The sequence below is a fragment of the Xenopus laevis genome, chromosome 2S (assembly GCF_017654675.1).
Source record: "Xenopus laevis strain J_2021 chromosome 2S, Xenopus_laevis_v10.1, whole genome shotgun sequence".
Taxonomy (NCBI): domain Eukaryota; kingdom Metazoa; phylum Chordata; class Amphibia; order Anura; family Pipidae; genus Xenopus; species Xenopus laevis.
The window spans coordinates 145194825-145213473 of record NC_054374.1 but is presented as its reverse complement, the minus strand read 5'-3'; the positions used below and the strand labels follow the sequence as shown (position 1 = coordinate 145213473).

The following is an 18649-nucleotide window of genomic DNA, read 5'->3' as shown; positions in this document are numbered from 1 at the left end:
GACCCAGTGTCACAAACAATTGATCAGACCTGTGTGTATACATACATACATACTCTCTATATGGGCTAGGAGAGCTTTTAGTAAAAGTACAACATGCTTTTCAGTGTTTGTATAGCTCAAATATAAAATCATTGTTTTAGGACATTTCATTTTTCAAATGTTAGAACACAATGGAGAGCACTGATCCCTCCGCATAGGGAAAATGTCTCATTTTGAGATTGGAAGCCATTGTAAAAGTTGTGTGAATATCTGGTGTGTCTGTAATGATTAACCCTTACTGTGTCTGAAGGGGGCGCCGGTACCACCATGTCCAGAATGTACTATAAACGGCTTCCGCTATTGGGAAATGGCACATTGAAGTATCATTCAGCCTAGAGACATCACATTCATGTTGTATATTGCCTTTTCCCTGGAGGTTAACAGCAGAATTGACGTATTTCAGTAAAACTTAACTGGACTGTGAAATAAACGTCCGGTGATAGGCTACACGGGTTTGTTGCTAGGGTCCCACTTTCCCTAGTAACTAGGTAGCAGCATAAATGGCAGTTGGAGTCAGAATAGCAAGAGCAAAACATACGTCACTTCAAGCTAAATGTGCTTTAGTTGCTGGGGTCAGTGACCCAGGCTGTAGATTGCATTAATAGGAGGATGGATAACACGAATGGGGCTTAGTTATAGAAGATACATACAGTTAGAAAAGGCCACAGCCAGTCCATGTAGACTGCAATTAAATTGTACTATTAATAGTTCCTTGCCACTATTTCCAGGTCCATTAGCTTAAAACTGCAGGATTTCTCTATGGTTTTTCCTGCTGCTGCTCAAAAATGTAATGTAAAGGCTGAAGTGACTGGATGTGTAACATAATAACCAGAACACTACTTCCTGCTTTTCAGCTCTCTTGCTTTCCACTGATTGGTTACCAGGCAGTAACCAATCAGAGACTTGAGGGGCCACATAGGCCATAACTGTTGCTTTTGAATCTGAGCTGAATTCTGAAGATCAATTGCAAACTCACTGAACAGTTATGTCCCCTTAAAGTCCCCCTTGAAGCCGTTGACTAACTCAGAGTTAGAGAGCTGAAAAGCAGAAAGTTATGTTCTGTTCCACATCCAGTCACTCCAGCCTTTTTGCCTAACTATTAGAAACATTTTTTATTTTGCACTGCCTATTTACCTAGTTTTTATTTTTACGCTGAACTGTTCCTTTAAAGTAATAGTAAGATCAAAAAAATTACTATTTTAAATAAAAATATAACAAAAGCCATGAACAACTTGTAAATGATATCCTTATAAACAGTGACTAGTGATGTCATCAGTTATAAATGGCGAGTCATTTGTCACATGACTACCTAAAACTTGTGTATTATAATAAATATTTTGCAAAATGAGGAAATTACCTCGGAGATCCACGATCTGTATAAAAACTCTGCCTTCTGCCTCGTTTTTATGATGTCATGAAACTCCTCGTTAACTTATATCCTTATAATTTACAAGAGGGGGTACTTTATTCACTATATCACATACCTCCCAACTGTCCCCTTTTCGGAGGGACAGTCCCTCTTTTGACAGCTCAACCCGCAGTCCCTCATTTGTACTGGAAAGTCCCTCTTTTCTCTGCACTGAACAGCCAGAAAAAGAAACAAAGTTTCTCACTTAATTGGCTTTTAGCAGAGAGCCCAGAACAGCTAACAGGTGCAAATAAGATACTTTATAACAATTTTGAGACACAAAAACACAGTTTAGATAAGGAGAAATATTTTCAAACTTTTATAACCTGCCAAATTTTGTAAAACAAACATGGTAATTAGGGGGTGTGGCCACAGAAAGGGGTGTGGTCAAAAAATGCTGCGCTACGTGCGGGAAAAAAATTGTTGTCCCTCTTTTTACTTCCATAATGTTGGAAGGTATGATATCATATAGTGTTGCCCTGCACTGGTGTTTTTGCTTAAGAAACACTTCTATAGTTTATATAAATAAGCTGCTGTGTAGTAATGGGGGCAGCCAATCAAAGGAGAAAAGGCTCAGGTTACACAGCAGATAAGCTCTGTAGAACAATTTATTTAACCTGTTGCATAGACTTTTCTCAATTGCCCCCACTGCTACACAGCAGCTTGTTTATATAAACAATAGTAGTGTTTCTGAAGCAAATAGCAGTTTTACCAGTGCAGGGCAACACTACATTATATTTGTATTACTTTAAAATATTCATTTTTTGGTGTTACTGTTCCTTTAAGCTGAAGACATGAGCAGCTCTTGTTCTACTCTGTACAGGTAAAGATGCCCCATTGCACAGCAGTCTATTTCCAAATAGCTTTATTTATTTACAAAGTATACAAGTTATACCATTTTACAAAATCCAGATACAAAAGTCCTTTATCCATTCTCCAATGCCGGGTCAAAAGCCGTGAATCAAAGCCAGTTTTAAGTTAAATGTAGAAAAGTGCGCTGCATCTGCACAAATAAATGTGCTTTCTATTCCCTCCCTGCTCCACATCAGACGATGTATTTGTAGCTGTAAGTGTTGTCACACGAGAGCTTCTTGTTTTTGCAGCGGCCGCACAGTTCTTGCCGGTGAGGCCTCTTCAGGTCTATATGCCTTTTCTTTTGGGGACAAGAGCAACGGGTTTTGGCACAAACCTGCAATAGAATGAGAGTCAGATCACTGTGCCCCATTATATTGACTACCTATAGTAGCCTTTTCATGTTATACAACAGATTGTAGCCCTGGTGGTAGAATGTGGAACACATCCCTGAACTGCATTTTAGTGGTACAGTCCACCCAGCACCCCCTGCCTTACACAGTAACATCACCATTGAAAGCTCTTTGATAAATGGGCACCAGCACTAGTGTGGGGGTAGAAGCCAGCAACACAAATGTTAGTCCTCAGCCTCAAGGGTCATAATGTATTTTCTACGTAGCGAGTTTGCTCCCCGCTTTCAAAACAGGTTGACTTATACTCTCAAAATATAAAGATGTACCAATATACAACAGTAATAAAATTAATTTAGAGAATTAAACAGCACTCCTTGTAAACCCTTTCAATACTTCATATACACACTTTGTTGGATGCAACGTTCCCACAGGTTGAGTAATTTTCGAGTTTATGGCTAAAATTCGATTCAAGTTTTTATAGAAATTCTAATTAGATTTTTCGAGATTTATCATACTCTGGCCCTTTAAGAACTCAAATTCAACTATTCGCCACCTAAAACTTGCCGAATTGCCGTTTAAGTCAACGGGAAACATCCTAGGACCAATTTGGAGCTGTTTGCCGCCTTACCGACAGTTTTTTTCTGAAGAAAAAAAAAAAAAGTCTTAAAATTTGAAACAAATTGGGTTCGAATCCGATTTGGTTGATCCTACGATTGGATCGATGGCTGTTAGAGCAGACATAGCAGGGAGTGGAGCCCAAGAGCGATTGTTGCGGCCAAGAAAAAATGGGACATACCCATGTCTTGGCTGCAACTGCTGTTCAAATTGCCTAAAAGGCGACATATTATATCATCCAAGGAAAGGTACAGCAATTAAAATTAATGGTTTCTATACCTGTGAGAGCACTTGTGTAATATATGTGATTAAGTGCCCCTGTGGGTTATCCTATGTTGGACAGACTACCAGGAACGCATAAGAGCACAAGTCTGCAATAAATACCAAAAGCAGCAGCAAATCATTTTCTAATTGCAGGCCATGGGGTGCAACAATTAAAGTATCAAATAATAGATAGTGTACCGAAAATGCGAAGGAGAGGAGATAGAATAAAGATGCTATTAAAGAAAGCAGCAAGATGGATCAGACAATTGGAAACGATGGCTCCCCATGGCCTCAACAGGGAATATGACTTGAGCAAAATATATCGCTGAATTGTTTTTAATAATGCGTAAAAAAGTCTTTTAATATGTATTTTATTGAAGGGGTAATTATGTATCCTTTTGCACATCTAAAATATTGGACACTTTAAGGAACACTGGACTTTATGCACAAAGGTAGAGACACGCCTTTTGATTTATATAATCTGATACAATTATGGCGATTTGTAAATGTGAAACATTGTAATTATGGAAAATGCCACTAGGGGTCACTGATACATTGTATAAATAACAGAGCACAGGTGCTGTTTGAGTGGCTTGAGAAAAGACCGTGAGTGGTCTGAAACGTTGCCGGGTGTTTGGGGTCAGAGCCTATGTCCCAATAAAGGCATTTTAAGATAAACCGATGACTGGTGCCGTCTATTACTACATTTGGTTCAGGTTGATCCTATTCACCAGAGTTTCGATTTTTTTTTTTTTTAAATAAATTTTGATAGATCTAATTTCAAGTTCATGGGAGTTTAAAAAAAAACAAAAAACCCATGAATTTGAAGTTTGACCCTTGATAAATCTACCCCATAGTGTGTTTGCATCTCTTGCAGATAAACACACAGTATAAGTTCAGTGGTGGGTGAGTCGTGCGCCTCCGCTTGTACTCCCTCCCTCCAAAACTAAATCAGACACAGCCCATAGCACAGCAAACTTTCTGCATGTTATTAAAGGGATACGGTTACGGGAAAAAAAAAAAAAAATTCAAAATGAATCAGTTAATAGTGCTGCTCCAGCAGAATTCTGCACTGAAATCCATTTTGCAAAAGAGCAAACAGATTTTTTTTATATTCAATTTTGAAATCTGACATGGGGCTAGACATATTGTCAATTTCCCAGCTGCCCCCAGTCATGTGATTTGTGCTCTGATAAACTTCACTCTTTACCGCAAGTTGGAGTGATATCATCACCCCCCCCCCAGCAGCCAAACAAAAGAACAATGGGAAGGTAACCAGATAACAGCTCCCTAACACAAGATAACAGCTGCCTGGTAGATCTAAGAACAACACTCAATAGTAAAAGCCAAGTCCCACTGAGACTGATTCACTTACATTAAGTAGGATAAATAACAGCCTGCCAGAAAGTAGTGCTTGCACAAGTCATATGACTCGGGGAAACTGACAATATGTCTAGCCCCATGTCAGATTTCAAAATTGAATATAAAAAAAAAAAATCTGTCTGCTCTTTTGAGAAATGGATTTCAGTGCAGAATTCTGCTGGAGTAGCACTATTAACTGATTCATTTTGAAAAAAACATGTTTTGCAATGACAGGATCCCTTTAAGCAGCTTACTTTGAGTAAAGTACCACATTGTATAAGTTACTAGCAGTATTACAGCTTCCTACTCATTCCTCCCAGTGTCTGTAGTGTATATTCCACTCACGCAAACAAGAGCACTGTGGGAACGTCCAACATCCAATGTTTAAGAAAAACAAATCACCCCCATAGATGCAAGTTATAAGCCACCAGCAGAAATGTTGGGCTACTGTGCCAAGCTCCAAATCTACAGCCAGAGGAAGTGGAATAAACCAGATCAGCAAAAATGAGCAGAGGCGCTAGAGTCAATGAAAGAGGTCAAATAAAGTAAAAGCTTCAGCGCAAACATCTTTAAAGCCTTATGAGTTTTGTGCATTCACCCTGTTACATTGGGATTTTGAGGGCCCTGCTCACTTTTGGTTAAGTTCTTCCCAGAAAGGCAGTGGAATCTGTCTGACTAACAGTTATATATACACACACTACTCTCCATCTTGAACGAGACAGAGAACCAAGTGTGGGATTTCGAAAGAGGAGTTTGATAAAGTAATTATGGGTTGTCTCATGTTATTTCTGTGTAGGGGGTCAGAAAGCCAATGAGAGTTACTGTATGTAACATACATGCACTGCCCCACCACAATTCACCGGTGTTTTGGGATAAATTTGCTATAAGATGGAAAGCATTAAGGTGTAAGCCAAAGAAACCAGTGACAAATGTATAGGTTGCCCACCTTGCCCCGAATTGCTCAAGTATCAGATTTTGCATGATCATAGCTTTACCATAACCATTCTCTAGCCCCTGGGTGGATAAAGGGGGTAGTGTTAAGAGGTAGTACACCCCTTAAAGCATATTTTGCCCATTTGTGCAAAAAACGTATATAGTTTGTTCTTGAAGCTACTCCATGTTTTGCAAGGTAAAAATTATTAAACCAACCCCTCCCTTTCCCCCTTTGTTATGACCGTTTTGTGAGCAGGAGTCTGATGATGGGAAACTAACTGGGCACTGGTAAGATCTACTTTCCCTGTCAGCTTAAGGGAAAAAAAACAAACAAAAAAAAAGCCTGTTTTAATCATGGAAAGTCTACGTTCAGCACAATCCTACACATTGCACTAATGTTAAAGGACCAGTAACATCAACATTTTATTTATTTATTTAAAAAAGAAAATTAGTTAGAATACACAGAAAAAAACCACTAAGACAAACTAAACTTTCAAATCGCAAAGTCTTTATTAAGAAATAACTTACCGAAACTCTGCTTGCGCTCCTCTTCAGAAAGTGAACCATCATGCGGCGCTCCATTTCTCCTCCCTGCCTTCCTTATAGGAAATAGCCAGGGAGCTACAATGGACCGTCGCCATGTTGCCTTTTTTGAAGAGGAGCGCAAGCAGAGTTTCGCGAGTTATTCTAACAAATTCTAAAAAAAAAACAAAAAAAAAAACTTGTTACTGGTCCTTTAAAAAGGAAAAATAAAAACTAGCCTATTTTGTTGTTTGAACAATGTGTAATATTTATATACAAAACCAGCTCTAACCACAGTAAGTAAAAAGCTGACCAATTGAAATTTTAATCAAGGAAACGTAAACACTCAGAGCATTAAATATGGAACAGCAAAATAAGTAGAACTGCAGTTCACCCGCATTTTATATCTACTGGTATGTAATCTTTGGTATCGGTAGATACGAAACTCGTTAGGACGTGTAATTTTAGCAATAAGGAATAAACTTCAATTTGAACTTTACCGGCTGGCTCCAGGAGTGCCTGCTTGTTTTTTTCTGGGTTGAACGATGTGTAGGCATAGTAAGGGCCGTCTAGTGATCAACATGTGGGGGGGGGGGGGGGGACTTGGAGAAGGTAAGTTTGGCATATTTAGGTCTAACTGGCAACAAGGTAATTAAAAATATAAGCAGAATTACAGAAAGCCTCAAAAAAAAAAAATAAGACTAAGCCAGACATACAAAAAATTAGCTTATTAAAGGGCTGCTCATAAATATACAGTTGGTTTAAAAGGTGAACTTTCCCCTCCAGTAGCACCTACCAACTAAAATTTCTATTTTGTATAACAGAACATGATATTTCAACAAATCAATGCAGCCTACACAAAAGCAGGGGTTCCCTCCCCAAGTTTAAGCCTGTGCACAATAGTGTCAATAGCGTAGGAATAAACGTTACTGGCCCATAGACCCCTGTAGAAGGAGCTGGGCCGGAGCTCACCTGGCATTGAATGACTTCCACTCGATAAGGGTTGAATCCTTTCTGGCATTTGCGACAAAGTTGCTTAAAATAAACCTGGGGGATGAGGAGAAATCGTATTGGTTATTATGTTATACTATAGAAACAGAACAAAGAGACCCGTAGCAGCACTTACCTTGTTACTCCCAGAAATGCACCAGACGTAGGCGCTCTCCCATCGGGTCTTGCAGTCCTTGCAGTGGAAGTAGCCATATTTCTGCTCGAGGAACTAATGGGGAGAGAAGTGTTAGTGATCCCCAGTGATATAAAACACAAGAAGCTTGTTTTATTATTGTGGGCTCCCAAACTCCTGCCCCAGTCATATCTGCTTCTAAATAACCTTCTATAACCACATTCTCTATTAACACTTCATTTCCGTACAAGTCGCCACAGCTGGGACAGTTCAGCATCAAATCTGCAGCTTGAACATTCGGTTTCTACTCAAATGAGGAGTCTTAGGCCCAAAGAATGGACTCCTAATAGGGTTGCCAACCTAGCTGATGGCTAAACCCAAACACAGGGCAGATGACATTGGGGGTGGGGCAGTGATGTAATAACAGGCATGATGACATCAGAGATGGGCACAGTGATGTTGGTGGAGTTATGACACCGGGCAAGGTTATTGCATCACTTAGATGTAACTGGCTGGATTTATATCCAGTTTTCGCAATGTTTTCAAGTGTTGATGGGCCGTTTAAAATCACAGGTGGCAACGCTATCTCTGCTTGATGAGTAAGACCAGTCCTTTAGTTACAGGTATGAGATCTATTATACAGAAAATTGGTATCCAGAAAGCCCTGAAATACAGCAATGCTTATTTTGAAGAGAAAAAAAATTGAATCTTATTTTGACAGATTTTTTTGTATCTGTAATAAGAAATGAACGGTACCGGATAGTAACTCCGCCATGTTGAGGGGAGTATCTTCGTATTTAAATGTTTTTCATGTATTGGCCGGATTTTTGTTGGGGTTTCACAGGGCCGAGTGAAAACCAAACAGAAAGTTCAGACCTGAACAGGCCTTAAAAAAAAACCGAATTGCTGGGGTGAAAACTGAACAGGTGGCAACCCTAAGTCATAAGCAGTTTCAGTGTTAATGGATTGATACCTGAATGTTAAAGCCGAGGGTCAGGCCAGGACTAATAATCTGTGGGTTGTGGTAAAGGGGCTGCTGTAAGATCCCATAGACAGTCATTATTTATTGGGCTGGTGGGGGCTGCTTGGAATGTCAAGGCTTATTGTGAATCCCAGTCCAGACCTGCTTAGGGGCCCCAGTAATGTCTGTTGGGACCACAAGGTGTAGGAGCCTAACTAATTTAATGGAGACGCACCTGGAAGGCAGGTTTATTGGGCTCCTCTTCATTGGGCTCCTCAGCACCAGGGACTGGGCTTTTCTCCAGCGCCTCTTTAGTCTCCGGCTCCTTCTCCTCGGGGGAGGGCCCTCTGTCCTTCAGCGGCTGTGATTGGCTGTCAGGAGCCGGGAGGCTTTTCTTGGGTAGGCGGCCGCCTTGGGGGAGGGAGAAGAGTCTTCTGTCCACCACTGGGGAATACACGGCCACCGGGCGGGAGAAGCGCGCACAGTCTGTAGGTTTGACGGGACTAGAAGGGGGAGGCGGCGGGCGGCGCAGAGTTCTGGGGCCTAAGGAGCATTGCACCCCAGTATCCACCCGCGGGTTCACCTGCACCCCCATCTCCTTGGTATTGACCTTGCGCAGGCGCGGGGTGAGGTTGGGGTTGACTTGGGAGAGGATGGCCTTGAGCTGAGCCCGCTGGAAGTGATCCAGATAATCGGGGGGCTCAGAAGACTTGTTGGACTTCCATGCCGCCTGCTTGTTCTTGGGGAAGGCCTGGGGCCTGTGCGGGTTCTGCCCAAAATTCCCGCCATAACCCTGATACGCGTTGTACGGAGAATACACAAACCCCGCCATAGCGACGTCTGACTGAACCGGCCGAACCGCCCCTCCCACTGGGCCTATAAACCCGCACCGACCAATCACACGCGCTCGCGCTGCACCTCGGCCCAATCAGACTCTTCTCGGAACTCACTGACCAAGTCCGGCTGAGAAACCCAAATACTTGTCTATTGATTGACCAACCCGCTCCCTGCACCTGACCCGCTGCTGGACCCGGGCTGGACTTAGTGTGGGGGCAGTTGCAGATGAGAATGGGCAGTTGCAGGTGAGTATGGGCAGTTGCAGGTGAGAGTGGGGGAGTTGCAGGTGATAATGGGCAGTTGCAGGTGAGAATGGGCAGTTGCGGGTGAGAATGGGCAGTTGCAGGTGAGAGTGGGGCAGTTGCAGGTGGGTATGGGCAGTTGCAGGTGAGAGTGGGGCAGTTGCAGGTGATAATGGGCAGTTGCAGCCTTGATAGTGGGGCAGTTGTTGGTGAGAATGGGCAGTTGCAGGTGAGAATGGGAAGTTGCAGGTGAGAGTGGGACAGTTGCAGGTGAGACTGGGCAGTTGAAGGTGAGACTGTGGCAGTTGCAGGTGAGAGTTGGGCAGTTGCAGGTGAGACTGGGGCAGTCTCCTGCCTTGTCTGTTCTGTGCAGCACATACAGCTTTGATTCCAGTCCAACATTAATATGAAAATCCAACAGGGGAATGTCATCCCCACATAACTATTACTGTACTGAATTGGGAGGAGGAAATATTTTTCACCTGGTTTGCCGTTTTGCAACATTATTTTTCATGATTCAGTGCTAGACTCTCACACCATGGCCTGTTGCACTGGAATAAAAATGTATATGTCATTATTATCTTGTCCTCTCCCTGTCCATCTAAGAAGCAGCGTCAGACTGGGGGGTCCAGGGCCCATTGGGGCCGCCATCTCAGCCCCCCAACACCCGGCAGCCCCCTCACCCCATCCAATAATGTCCTGCACACGCTGATGCTGCAACACCCCTGCCCTCCACTTATACCTTGTACTTTTTTCTTTGAGACCGTTAAGGTGGCCATAGACGAAAAGATCCGCTTGATTGACGACATCACCAAACAAGCCGATCTTTCCCCGATATGCCACTAACGGGATGGCTATATCGGGGCAATCTGAACGTTCGGCCCTATGATTACGATGAGAGCGCAATGGGCTCCAGCAGGATTGGTCGGGTCAAAATCAAACCTGTCCGATCGACCAAACGACCGATCTCCGCCGAACGAAAAATGTCGGGACTCTCCTCACACAGTTCGAAAATCATACAAATCCTTGATTCGTACGATAGGATCTTTGAATCTATGGCCGGCTTAAGTCTCAAGCAAGTAGCTGGTCTGGGCCAACAGGGCCCACAAGGTGTTTTCCCCAGTGTCCTACCAGCCCAGTCTGACCCTGTTAAGGAGCTTATGGGCGCAGAGTTCGAATAAATTGCCAAAACTTAGGGTAGGCCTTCACAGACATTTCAGCGCAATCCGACGCACTGTGCAAAAACGCAGGCGTCAAAACGGATGCGACAGAAATAAGGTAAGTAATGGAAATGTCGGATGAAGTTGCAGCGTTGATCCGACGCGACTCGACTGTCAGATGCAGACGCAGTGTCTGCATCCGACAGTCGCATCGGATCAACGCTGCAACTTCATCCGATATTTCCATTACTTACCTTATTTCTGTCGCATCCGATTTGACGCCTGCGTCTTTGCACAGTGCATTGGATTGCTCCAAAATCGTCCGTGGAGTTCCTCCCTGAGGGGCAGATTTATCAAGGTTCGAAGTAAAAATTCAAATTATTGAGTTGTTTTATGGCCAAAACTGTCAAATTCTACTAGGGAATTGTTAAAATTCGATTCAGGTTTTTTTAAACATTCATATTCCATTTTTGAGATTTATCATACACTGGCCCCTTTAAGAACTCGAATTTGACTATTCGCAACCTAAAACCTGCCGAATTGCTGTTTTAGCCTGGGATCAATTTAGAGTTGTTGGCAGCCTTTCTTCAAATTCAAGTTTTGACATTCAGATTTTTTTTCAGAGAAAACAACTCAATTAAAACCCGAATCAAATTCGATTCGAGTTTTCGGATTGATCCTATTCACCCAAGTTTAAAATTTTTTTATTTAATTATACATTTAGGGGCAGATTTATCAATGGTCAAGGTGAATTTTCAAATTGAAAAAATTCGAAATTCAAGCTATTTTTGTGTACTTCGGCTAGGGAATAGTCCAAATTCGATTAGAATTTGAAAACGAAATCGTTCGATTCGAAGGATTTAATCATTCGATCGAATGATTATTCAATTCAATTTCCCTCACCGCCCCTAATTTGCATATGAAAATTAGGATTCGGATTGGGTTCAGCTTGGCAGAAGGATTTGGCCGAATCCTGCTGAAAAAGGCTGAATCCTGGATTCGGTGCATCCCTAGTGGATAACAAACAGGCACAATTGGAAGGGGAAAAGCGCACACGGTAAAGGCAATGTCCAATAGGCACCAGGACTAGACTAATGTTCTTGTGCTCCAAAAGTTGGACTTTTCTTGAAGAGATTGAGAGAAGATTCCTTATGGAAGAATTCAGGGATGGAATTCCAGAGGTAAGGAGCAGCAAGATAGAAAGGTTTGAGACAAAGGGCGGCAGTGGATGTGGTGGCGTGGAAAGATGGTGGCTCGCAAAAGCTTTTGAGAAAGTGGCTGGACAGCCACGAAATGCATTAAGCCTATGGTTCTTTAATGATTCTACAATGATGTGCCGTTTTTAATGGATTAAAGGAAAACTATACCCCCAAAATGAATACTTAAGCAACAGATAGTTTATATCAAATTGAATGACATATTAAAGAATCTTACCAAACTGGAATATATATTTACATAAATATTGCCCTTTTACATCTCTTGCCCTGAGCCACCATTTCGTGATGGTCTGTGTGCTGCCTCAGAGATCAGCTGACCAGAAATACTACAACTCTAACTGTAACAGGAAGAAGTGTTGAAGCAAAAGGCAGAACTCTGTCTGTTAATTGGCTCATGTGACCTAACATGTGGTTTGTATGTGTGCACAGTGAATCTTACGATCTCAGGGGGCGGCCCTTATTTTTTAAAATGGCAATTTTCTATTTAGGATTACCCAATGGCACATACTACTAAAAAAGTATATATTTATGAAAATGGTTCATTTACATGAAGCAGGGTTTTACATATGAGCTGTTTTACTCAGTATCTTCTATTAGAGACCTACATTGTTTGGGGGGTATAGTTTTCCTTTAATACATTTTGGAATTTTTATTATAATACTCCACTTCATTCTGTGGTGCTCCGTGTCTTTGCATACACCTTAAAATAAGATCATTAGCCCAGGTGCAGTAACCAAGAGCAACCAATAAACAGGTGACCAGTAAATGCTTCCTGCTGATTGGTTGCTATAGGTTACTGCACCTGGGCAAACTTATTACATAAGCACGTTACAGAAATGCATATTGCTGTGGTAAGCCACATATTTCTCCACCAGGGTCACCATCAGTTAATAAGCAGAGGAGTCTGGTTGGTGGCTAAAGGGACACAGAGTTTTGGGTGAAAGGGGCAGGGGTTATCAATGCAGCTGTATGAGGTCCCACCATTTTTGTGGCAGCCCTGTTCTCCATAGCTCAATAGTAAAAGGACATCTGATACCAGGCCTGTTGTTAGTTTAACATCTATGGAGAACTTGCAGGCTTAATCCAACTGAGGACAGGAGTATCTCACATTCATATGTTTGAATGAGCTTTAAGGAGACATGGGTTCAGCGCCGGATTAGAATTTGGCACCAAAACTCATTTAAAGCCCCAGTCCTCCATTTTGTGAGTGCCCAAGCTAGGCTTCAAGGAGAAGGAAACCTCGTCGGCGCAAACCCCCTCCCCCCTCTCCCGTTTGTTGCCCACCCTCCCTCCTACAGATCTACTGCGCATGCGCCAAAAGTCACACGCATGCGCAGTAGATCGTACCGGCGAAATGATCCTACTGCGCATGCGCCGTTCAAAGCAAGAAGAAGATCGCGTGGAAGAAGATGTCGTCTGTGAACTCCCTGGACTGGACCTGCGCAGAAGGGTAAGTAACAAGTTAGGGGCATTTGCCCAGCGGGACGGGTAGGCCAGGGGGGAGGAGGGAGGGTGGGCAACAAACGGGAGGAGGGAGGGTGGGGTTTGCGCCGACTAGGTTTCCTTCCCCTTTCAGTTTACTGTTCCTGCTCAACAGTGTCGGACTGGGACACCAGGGGCCCACCCAAAAACCTTTGACTAGGGGCCCACCAATTAATCTTAGACCAGGGGCCCACCAATTAATCTTAGACCAGGGGCCCACTCTCAGTATTATTATTCTTCCTCTCCTCACTCAACCTCTATTCTCCTAGTCTCTTTTCTTTTCATACTATAATACTATAATCTGTTATTCCATCTATTTAGCCACTTTGTTCTCATAAAAATAGGGAATGACCATGAAATAGGCCAAATATTTAGCAGCATGAGGGTCCACTTACACCTGGGCCCACCGGGACTTTTCCTGGTATCCCTGTGGGCCAGTCCGACACTGCTGCTCAAGCATTTTTCTCTATCTGATTGTGTTTTTTTGAGTTCTGCCTGACCTGCCTCTGATTCTTCGCCTGTTTGACTACGTCTATTCTAAATCCTTGTCGGTACCTCGTTTTTGCACTTGCTTGTTGGTTTTTGATCTGCACTGCCTTGTTGGTTTTCCGCAGCAGAAAGCTCTATCATTTTCTGCACTTCTTTATATGTTCAACTTTATATCAACTTTTTAATTAAAGTACGCTGTTCTTCTGAACAATGTCTGGAACGACCCCTTTTTTCTCTTGATTTTCAGAGAGAAATGCACTATAAACAGCAGCACAACTTTTGCGCCTTCCTAAAATAAGGGCCGGAATTGACACCAGTTTTTTCACAGAATGAGCTCACTCATTGAACTCCACACTGTTATTATTTGGAACAATTATTAATTAATGACACAGAATCAGCAGCATGTCATGACTGTTGGGTTTCTATTACTCTGCTACATCTACTAGTAAATTATTTGCCATGTAGAAATATAAAACAGTGACTGATTAGGTTAGTGATGTCGGACTGCTATTATTCGTAACATAACTGTGTTTTGCAATGCACATGGCAACTTAATTTGGTGCAAAAACAGCAGCCCTCTCAATGCCCTATTGGTCCTGTTTATCTATAAAGTCTATGTACCTGCAGTATCACAATCCTGATGCCCTTGGTCCCAAAGAAATGTTTACACAGGCAATTTATCAGCTTCAATTAAATTGCCTGCTAGAAACCTAAAGACACTGGCAATGACTGCCACTACAAAAATTGGAATGATGTAGTGCAGAGCTGAAATCTGATTTGTAGACTATATGAGAGAGTGTGATCTGGGAATGGCCTGCTCCATAGAGAGGAATGCAAACAAAGTCTAAAGGTTATTCATTTGCTACACTCAAATACAAAATTAGAATTAGGAGTCACTGTATAGCAGCCTGTCCTACAAGAAGGTATGGGATGAAAGGGGACACATTCCCTTTATTGTAAATTAATGCAAAATTGATCAGAGTGGTGTTCTGAGTACTTTACACACACATTATTATGATTCATGTAGGAATCTACTAGGCAGGGTTAATTGTATTTCCATTAAAGGAACAGTAACACCAAAAAATGAAAATAAAATGTCCTGTTGTGCTGCCATGGTGAAACAGCTGTGTCAGTAACTCTACAACAGTTTATATACAATAGCTGCTGTGTAGCCATGGGGCAGCCATTCAAAGCTTAAAAAGAAGAAAAGTCAATAACAGAAAAGCTCTTATATACAATAGGATTCTTCAGAACATATATGTTATCAGCTGTGTATCCTGTGCTTGAATGGCTGCCCCCATGGCTACACAGCAGCTTGTTTATATAAACTATAGTAGATTCTGAAGCAAACGTCCAAATTGTACCAGGGCACCACTACATTATATTGCCATTCCATTGGTGTTACTGTTCCTTTAAATGTCACCATGTTAGACTCCTACTAGATTATTCTATCAGGAATGTGTGCAGTTGTGTTGTATTCTGCACTGTGTATCTCTATACAGAACAGTCCAATGAAACAGCATTTAGGGGGTTGTCGCTTTGCTTTACAGCACCTGTAGTAACAGGCTCAGAAGAAATGGTGAATGGAGAAAGTCTCTCACTACTCCCCCATTGGTAGTTTTCAGCAACTGATTCCCCGTCTGTTGTATCTTTCATGTGTTTAGGGGACAGCTTGAAAGAATTACAAGTTTTAGCTTTTTTTTAGCTTGTTTCCTCCATTCCTTATGGCTCAGAATGAACAAGTCTGAAATCTGACATTATGGTCATAGACGTCTTTCTTCCTCTGAATCTTTTCCAGAGGGATCCCATGGCTATTTCTTCTAATGCCACATGCAAGAGTAACATTATACATGTTTCTCCCATGGTGTCATGGGAAAACATGGTTTTTTTTTTCAAAATACTGTTATCTGTTAATAGTGCTGCTCCAGCAGAATTCTGCACTGAAATCCATTTTTCAAAAGAGCAAACAGATTTTTTTATATTTAATTTTGAAATCTGACATGGGACTGACATATTGTCAGTTTTCCAGCTGCTCCCAGTCATGTGACTTGTGCTCTGATAAACTTCAGTCATTCTTTACTGCTCTACTGCAAGTTGGAGTGATATCACCCCCCTCCCAGCAGCCTAACAGAACAATAGGGAGGTAACCAGATAGCAGCTCCCTAACACAAGATAACAGCTGCCTGGTAGATCTAAGAACAACACTCAATAGTAAAAGCCAAGTCCCACTGAGACTGATTCACTTACATTAAGTAGGATAAATAACAGCCTGCCAGAAAGTAGTGCTTGCACAAGTCATATGACTCGGGGAAACTGACAATATGTCTAGCCCCATGTCAGATTTCAAAATTGAATATAAAAAAATTTGTTTGCTGTTTTGAGAAATGGATTTCAGTGCAGAATTCTGCTGGAGCAGCACTATTAACTGATGCGTTTTGGAAAAAAAACATGTTTTCCCATGACAGTATCCCTTTAAGGGGGTTATTTATGAAAGTCTGAATGCAAAAAACTTGAGGTTTTTTTTACTATAAAATCCACATTTTTAGTGAAAAAAAACTTGAATTTTTCGGGATTTATGAAAGCCCAATGCTGAAAAAAGTCCGAATCCGAAAATCCATCATCCCAAACCTGCCGAGGTTGTATATAAGTCAATGGGAGAGGTCACTTTACTATTTGGAAGTTTCTGTGGTCTGTTCTGAAATTAGCCTGAAAATCCAACTATGTCGGGCTTTTCAGACAAAAATCAAGCAAACGGGAGAGACGAGTTTCGACCATGCAAAGCCTGTGATAATGTATTAATGCAAGGTTATATGTCTGCCTGGAAAAGGATAACTTTAATAAAGATGTTCTTGCATATCCAATGACTGGTTAAGGCTGTGAGGCAGAAGCTGAACTTAATGCACCCAGAGCCCACATATAGATCATCTATCTAAGAAAAGGAACCTATGATCCCTGTTCAGTATGAGATTTAAATGAAACAGGAATGGTCTAAGTCGTGGAAATCAAGTTTACATGTTTATAATGCTTCCCACTATACACTAGAACTGCTTTCAGTAAATGTACTGGTGGCTTGCTTTTAAAGTTACATTTTTCTCTGAGCTCCCTTCACGTCCCTTGGAAACTGGGTAATAATGCAGATACAGTAAGGAGCTCTGTATAACCAAACCTCTACCTTCTCTTAGCTGCAGCCTTGTTATATGGAGTTGATCATTATCCAGCGGACTTGTACATGGCAGAGGAGTCAAGATTTTGGCCCTCTGTCCGACTAGGCCCCTTGGGTAGGGAGCCTGTTTTTTCAAAAAATAAGCATGTTTTGCCAGCTCAATCTACCCATACACAGTCCACCCAAACCCTGACTGTTCTTGGTCAAGCCCCGGGTTCTTTTGTGGTCCATGATTCAGAACCATTGCCTCTTAACTAACGAAAACAATAGACAAAAATATTTCCAGCACAAGCCCATTGAGCTCATATATTCAAGATCCCTCAAAGACTGGTCCAAGTCACAATGGCATTAGCCTGGCCCTACTGTCCAATGAACACAAGATCTTGAAAGTTCTGGAGGTATCAGCCAAGGAAGTACAATTGAGTGCTTTCTGTTATTTCAAGAGGTTACCAGCTAGAATTTCTTCTAGAAAAACATCCCCATATGGTTTATTCTGCTGCCATGGGCATGAGCAATAAAGGAAACTTACTAGACAGATGTTATACAATGTTCTGTTTGGGAAAAGCACTAGTATCAATAGTGATGTGGTGGCACAGGACTGAAAGACCCTTGTAGTCCAGGTGTATGGATAGCAGGTCCTACCTGGAATGTGAATTTCCTGGTATCCTGGTGGGCCAGTCCGACACTGGGCAACACACAGCATGGCAAGATATACTGGAGCTACAGATTGTACGGCACAGTAAGTTCCACAGAGGTAAAGTCAATGACTCCCAAAACCTCATAAAACACCTGGTGGGCTCATAAACACCCCTTTCCTACAGTACCAGAACCTGTATGTTATACCTGAGTTGATTTCATCCCTGTAGAAATAGAGGTGGCATACCCTGAGCTTGTCCGGCTTGCTATAGGCTGCTCCCATAGTCACCATTTTGCATAATGCAAGCAAATGTAATTCTAATCAACTCCCCAATATACATGACTGTGCAGAGGGTGATTTGTGTAATGCTTTCACAGGGTGTCACCAGACATTACATTAAGTAGTGAGCCTGGTAAATACTGAAGAGAAAGAAGTAAGTGGGGCCAGCACAATGCAGATTAGTGAAACAGTTGTATGTGATGGAATTAGTAGCAAACAAAAACAACTTTACTACTGCACGGTGCAGGTTCACGGATGGACCGGCTCATTTGTAGCGAATGTATTTGTAATGTGCCTGGTGTCACGTAAATCCTCCCTTTATTAATATTCCAGGCAGATAGATGCTTGTTGCAGCGTGTTATAAGCAGCACAGGATTAAACTGTACTTGTATTGATTGCTTAATTAGTGACCATCACTGCTCTGTATGTTTCTCTTTATCATCTCAACTACAGTCATCTCCATCTGTTCTACGACACTATACACCAAGTCAGCAGTGAACCACTTGTAGAATCAGTGGGTGATATCTCCACCTGCAACCCACACCCTTGGGTGCAAGATGGACGTGTGGTGGATGGGGGTGAGATTCTCACCAAACCTCCTCTCGCTGCAGGTTCTGCGATTACTATAATTACACACTGTGTATAATACTGTCATTGTGCCAGTAGATTTGCCACAAATCCTCCAGCTCCTGTTTGGTATATAACACCTCT

General features: G+C 42.1%; 1 protein-coding gene across 1 annotated transcript; it reads right to left on the bottom strand.

Moving 5' to 3' along the window:
• Positions 1 to 2303: 2303 nt before the first annotated feature.
• zar2.S (ZAR1-like protein S homeolog) lies at positions 2304 to 9267 on the bottom strand. Its single transcript, NM_001159687.1, is given in 4 exon segments — positions 2304 to 2636; positions 7321 to 7395; positions 7475 to 7567; positions 8668 to 9267. Coding segments are annotated over 4 exon segments (909 nt in total). The 5' UTR covers positions 9265 to 9267; the 3' UTR covers positions 2304 to 2492.
• Positions 9268 to 18649: the final 9382 nt, after the last annotated feature.